The sequence below is a fragment of the Formica exsecta genome, unplaced genomic scaffold, assembly GCF_003651465.1.
Source record: "Formica exsecta isolate Colony F162 unplaced genomic scaffold, ASM365146v1 scaffold247, whole genome shotgun sequence".
Lineage (NCBI taxonomy): Eukaryota > Metazoa > Arthropoda > Insecta > Hymenoptera > Formicidae > Formica > Formica exsecta.
The window spans coordinates 2,072,836-2,079,121 of NW_021849743.1; the positions used below are offsets into that span (position 1 = coordinate 2,072,836).

Genomic DNA, 6,286 nt, shown 5'->3' on the forward strand with positions numbered 1-6,286 from the left:
GAATAAGGCCTTTTCTGAATTTTGACAAATATGATCGGATCTCTCGGTAAAACTTTTTGTTGTGACTCCAACAGTGATAATCAGTCGGAGAAGCCCGTCCCCCATCACCCCCAACCCCCAAAAAACGAAAAACCCCAAAAATTACCAAAAATTAGGTAATTATGTACTACAAAGTTCACCCCACAACCCAAACCAAATTTTAGTTTTAAATCAGAAATAGGTTTGGGTTAGGTTATATCTTCTGGAAGTGGAGCCCCCCTTTAGGGGGGGGGGCGGAACCCACTGTGTCCACGCATATAGTTTACAAAGCAAAGCGAGGTCCACCCCACAATTGTTGTGTGGATTGGAATGTGTATGCGTAGACGCAGTGGGTGCAGTCCCCCCCCCCTACGGGGGGCTCCACTTCCGGAAAGATATAACCTAACCCAAATCTATTTCTGATTTAAAACTAAAATTTGGTTTGGGTTGTGGGGTGAACTTTGTAGTACATAATTACCTAATTTTTGGTAATTTTTGGGGTTTTTCGTTTTTTGGGGGTTGGGGGTGATGGGGGACGGGCTCTAAACATAAAAAGTCCGTAAAAAAATTTGCAGCCCATTTGCAGATGGAGCCGTGATTCTGAATAATTACCTAATCTATTCCTTACATTGATGTTACAACACGGAATATATTACATAAAAAAATAATAAAAAGGACATAAAACTTTTATAGTTAAAAACATATTATTTTTATCAAAAATCTTTTAGACTACAATATATAACATTAAAAAATGTTAATTTTTTTATCAGCAATAAATATTTCTGATTTTATTTAAAAAAATTTTATACTAAATTCTCTGCTATAAAAGATATTTATAGCAAAAGAATGATTGTAGAAATTGTATACATATTATCGAAATTGCTTAATATTTATTAAAGTTCTTTTGGGTACAGTTCCGAAAACGATAAACCTCCGATTGCGCTAAAATTTTAATCAAAGCTTGTCCTTGACTTGAGTATAAAGTACCTTGAGGGTTTTTTGCCGACGAAGCCCTGTTTGCCTCCTATGTCCCCTCAAAGTTCCAAACATTTTTACTGTATATCACCAAAAATATTGATTTTAGAGAAGAAAGTTTCAAACAAAAAATAAAGCTCTTAAAAAACTGAATAAAAAAGGTTATGTACATTTTTTACGTAAATCTATTATTTTGGGTGTTATGTAATAAAATAATAATTTTAACGCTTTCGTGTAAAAATATATTGTACCAATGTGTCTAGTTCTTTGCTAGTGTAGCCCCCTCCCCCCGTAGGAGGGGGGGGGGCGGAACACACTGCCTCCACGCATACACTTTTTAATGGGAAGCGAGGTTCCACGGGTTCCATGGGTTTACAAGTTTTCACGCGAAGCGAGGTTCAATCCAAACCAATGTGTCTAGTTCTTTAGTAGTGGAGACCCCGGGTAGGGGGGACGGAACACACTGCCTCCACGCATACACTTTTTAATGGGAAGCGAGGTTCCACGGGTTCCATGGGTTTACAAGTTTTCACGCGAAGCGAGGTTCAATCCAAACCACTTTGTAGAGTTTTTAAGGGCTTCATTTTTTGTCTAAAACTTTTTTTCGTAAAATCAATATTTTCGGTGATATACAGTTAAAATGTTTGGAACTTTGAAGGGGCATAGTGGGCAAACGGGGCTTCGTCTGCAAAAAACCCTTAAGGTGCTTTATACTCAAGTCAAGGACAAGCTTTGGTTAAAATTTCAGCGCAATCGGAGGTTTATCGTTTTCGGAACTTTATCCGTTCTTTCTTATTCAAAATTAAACTAATGCTTCAATTTCAGCTTAATTTGTATACGACGAACATATTTCTTACCTTTACATGGACAAAAACCTTTGCAGGCAATGTGGACGGAAGTATGGTGAATGCAGTTATGGTACTCGAGACGGCATGGCGAACTGTATGTACGATTGTCGTTTCCACAAAGGAACGTAGGCTTCACTACGGGACATTCTTGGCATCTGTAACATAAGAAAAACATCAACGAGCGCTTTAAATGCCTGGCTGTCGATACACGTATGTACGTATCTAGAAATCAATTTAAAATAAAAGTTCATTTACACTTATTCGTATTTCCATATTATATTTTATATCGTTCTAGCAAGATCGGATGTGACTATACATATATCCAGATTGCATTTGTTTTTAATATAAAAATGTTATTCAGAAAAGAAGATGCTCAAGTTCTTTCGTCAACTCTTGTGAAGCTTCCTACTTATAAATACTGATACTGATAAATTATTTACAGCTTTTTTTATCCTGACAAGGAATTCATTTTACCGCTTAAAATACTCTACAACTGCAATCCAATAATAAGAATCTTCTCTACAGTAAAATAGGCGCATTAGAATATTGACACGCTTAAAGGTCTATTTACATTTATCCGTTTCGTATCTGTAACGTGTACGTCCATGCACGGATGCTAGATTCGATTCCATATGATTAAGCTCCATTTACACTTATCCGTTCCGTATCCGTACCGTATTCGTACTGTGCACGTTCGTGCACGGATGCTCGATTCGATTTCATATGATTAAATAGAAGTGTTTATACTATTCCGTATTCGTACCGTCATTTAATCATATGGAATCGAATCTAGCATCCGTGCACAGACGTGCACAATACGGATACGGAACGGATAAGTGTAAATAGATCTTTAATCATATGGAATTGAATGTAGCATCCCTGCATGGACATGCACGGTACGCATACGGTACGGATACGGAACGGATAAGTGTAAATGGATCTTTAAATGACGGTACGGATACGGAATAGTATAAATACTTCCATATGATTAGATGCAACTATTTATGCTATTCCGTATCCGTACCGTCAGTGTCCGTGCCGACATTGCCGATATTGTTCGCGACGATATTTTGACGGAACGGACGGAACTGAACGTACCAGTACTGACATGTACGGACAAGTATAAATACGCTTCCGTGTAGCGTTCAGTTTTTTGTGTCTTATTTTGTATCAGTCCGCGACATCGAGAGCACGATAAAAAATGGACAATGAAAAATTAATTAAATTAGTATGACAACACGTCGAATTACATGATCTGTCGCATTCAAAATATCTTGATGGAAATCATAAAGAAAAGATATGGAAGAGTATTTCTCAAGAACTTGATCAATCAGATAATTTTACTCACTACAAATATTATTTTACAAGTAAATATTTAAGTTCATTACCAACATCATTTTATTTCAAGAAAAAATACAATTCTCATTTATATATATATATACTAATCAGCACGTCAGTGAGCCGCGCGCCGTGAAGTGTGTGCTGCCGCATTCTACCAGGCGCGCGGCTCACCGACGTGCGCCCGGCTAAAGGTCGGTACTGATTGGCCAGACTTTACTCAATAATTAAGTAATTAAATAATTAATAAACTCCTTTATTAAGCGTTATAAAAAAAATGGCTCAGGACTTTTCGTCTCAGTTTTTGGTAAGGAATAACGCTATGTACTTAGTGGGCGGTCATTGCGGGTCATCCTGTATATATAAGATTTATATATAAAATATATTAATAACTGATTATTAAGAAATAACATATATTTTTAATTAAATTCTTTCATTCTGTTATATAAGAGACCCAGCTGAAGAATTAAAAAATTTCGTAAAAGTTTCTCTTACTGCAAATGCTACTTGCGTACTGTTTCCACCGCGAGCATTTAGATTTTGCAATATTGTCTGGTCTTTAGCTCTGCTAGTATTAACTTCGAAATTAATAGTATAATTATTGTCATTTTCTTTAATAAAATTGTGTAGCACACATGTTGCAAGTATAATAAAATCAACATATTCGGGTTTGGATTGAATTCGGCGATTATAAATTCCAAAACGTTGTGTTAAAATACCAAACGTATTTTCAACTATCCTTCGAGCACATGACAAACGATAATTGTAAATTCTTTTATCATCAGTATCTAAATGCTTTCCGGGATATGGCCTTAGAAGATACGGTTTTAGAGGAAAAGCTTCATCACCGATTATAACATAAGGTGCTTCAATTGCAGTACCAGGCAGAAGCGTATCATTCGGAACATTTAATGTTTTCTCTTCAAATCTTTTTCGCATCTCAGAACGTGCCAAAATGCCTCCGTCGCTGTTTTTTCCATACGCACCAACATCAACCATGATAAATTTATAATTGACGTCGACAAGGGCCATCAAAACAATGGAAAATGATTTTTTATAGTTAAAATATTCTGACCCACTGTTACACGGTGCTTGAATAATAACATGCTTGCCATCCAGAGCACCTAAACAATTCGGAAAATTCCATATCTCCTAGTATTCTGTTGCAATTTCGGTAAATATTGACAAAGACCCAGCCTCAATGACCTTGACCTTGACATATGTTGTCAAGGACATGTTCCTGAGTAACTTTCTAAAAGTTTTAGCCGTTGCTCGTTGTTTATCAAAAAGTTATTAATAAAATAAGTTTAACGAATCGAGCGTAATTTTCTGACATTAATATTAAGAAGTATACACAAACACACAATATATATGGCATGTGTGTGTATTATAAAGTGAAAAGATGGGTGGGGGACGTTTCTTACATGTACATGGTGTCAAAAAATTATATTATAATTTATTAACAAAATAAGTTTAATGAATGGAACGTAATTATCTGACACCGCGTACAAGAAGAAGTGTTTAAGAATCAGAAATCATAGAAATAGGTTTGGGTTAAGTTATATCTTCCGGAAGTGGAGCCCTCCCGGAGGGAGGGGGGGGGGCAGAACCCACTAAATCCACGCATACACTTTTCCATCCACACAACAATTGTGGGGTGGCCCTCGCTTCGCTTTGGAAAGTATATGCGTGGATACAGTGGGTTCCGCCCCCCCCCCCGCCGGAAGGCTCCCCTTTCAGAAGATATAACCTAACCCAAATCTATTTTTGATTTAATTTGTTTTATCTTTTTATTTTGTTAACTTTATTATTCGTTAACAAAACGATAACTTTAAACCTTTTGGACATGGGTTGGGTTAAGTTAATTTTTTTCGGGGAGGGGGTGCAGGGGAAGGGGCGGAGCCCTACGGGCTACGTACAGGCTACGGGTCGTAGCCTGCCCCCACGCACGAAGCTACACGTACACGCTATGACGTATCGGCTACGTCTGTGTTAGTAAGTCCCGTGGTAAGTGGTGGGGGCTCCCATTTCCCACGAACTGGCAACTCTGGCTGGGTCCCCTTTTGTCAATATTTACCGCAATTTCTTTCCATTTTTCTTGTGTTGGTAGTGGTATGACTTTAGACATTAATTCATCGATGATAGCTCTGCATATTTCAATTATTATTTTCCAAACTGTTGTGACTCCAAGACGATAACTAAATGAAATTGTTTTAAGAGAATCTCCTGTTACTAAAAATTTGAAATATTGATATAAGAATTTATTTAGTTATTTATTAAGCTTTACATAGAAATTACATATATATTAGGTCTACCGGAAAGTTCTGTCCGTTTTTGGAATAAAACAAAATACAAATTTTTATTACCGTCAATAAACTTTATTAAATAATGTAATTGCCAATTCGGATGAGCGGCGTGTGCCCGTCGGCCGTGCGACTTAATCTAACAAAAGATTCACCAAGTTAATTAACAAAAACGTGTGGCTCGACAACTATTAAGGGCGCGACTTATCCGAATTAATTACCTACAAATAAACGGCAACAAAATCTGGTTGGCGACACTCGTCCCATCGGCAGGAGGTTCTCGAATCTTCTTCTTGCTCGAAATTTTGGATACGCTCGAAGAGGCCTGCGTCCTTCTCGCTATCTCGCCGAACAGTGCCGAGCGAGAGTCCTGCAGGAGACACGCCGGCGCGATAAATCGCTATCGTGCCACCTGTGGCGCTTTCGCGTTACGCAGGGCCGTCCTGCGGTCCTCGCGATCCTTGTTGTCCTCACGGCCGTATTGGTGGATTCATCGCCACGGAGTTTCCAAGATTTTCTGTTGTTCGGTTTAAAGGTGCGGGCTTACGGCTGCGCCCGATCGGCTCTCTTTCCTATCTGGTTGGATAGGTTCCGGATTTGAAAGTCCGCTCGCCGCCCCGTCCTTGGGACTCCCTCGCTTCGTGCGGGTGGAGTGGCCGCCCCTTTGGCCGGATTATTCCGGCCCTCCGCGCTCCTTTCCTGCCATAAGAAATATAAATTTACCGGCAGCGATGTTTGTCAGCCATATAAAATGTTTTTAATATTAGACAACTACGACCTGACGTCTCCTGTTTCCTGGGTGTC

The 6,286-nt window shown here is 38.6% G+C and overlaps 1 protein-coding gene across 1 annotated transcript in view; it reads right to left on the reverse strand.

The window, feature by feature from the left end:
- Positions 1 to 6,286, reverse strand: part of LOC115236421 (proteoglycan Cow-like) — a 61,105-nt gene that overhangs the window by 2,975 nt on the left and 51,844 nt on the right. Inside the window, exon 2 of the mRNA XM_029808861.1 lies at positions 1,851 to 1,996. Within this exon, the coding sequence (XP_029664721.1) occupies positions 1,851 to 1,996 (146 nt within the window). The remainder of the gene's footprint in view (positions 1 to 1,850; positions 1,997 to 6,286) is intronic.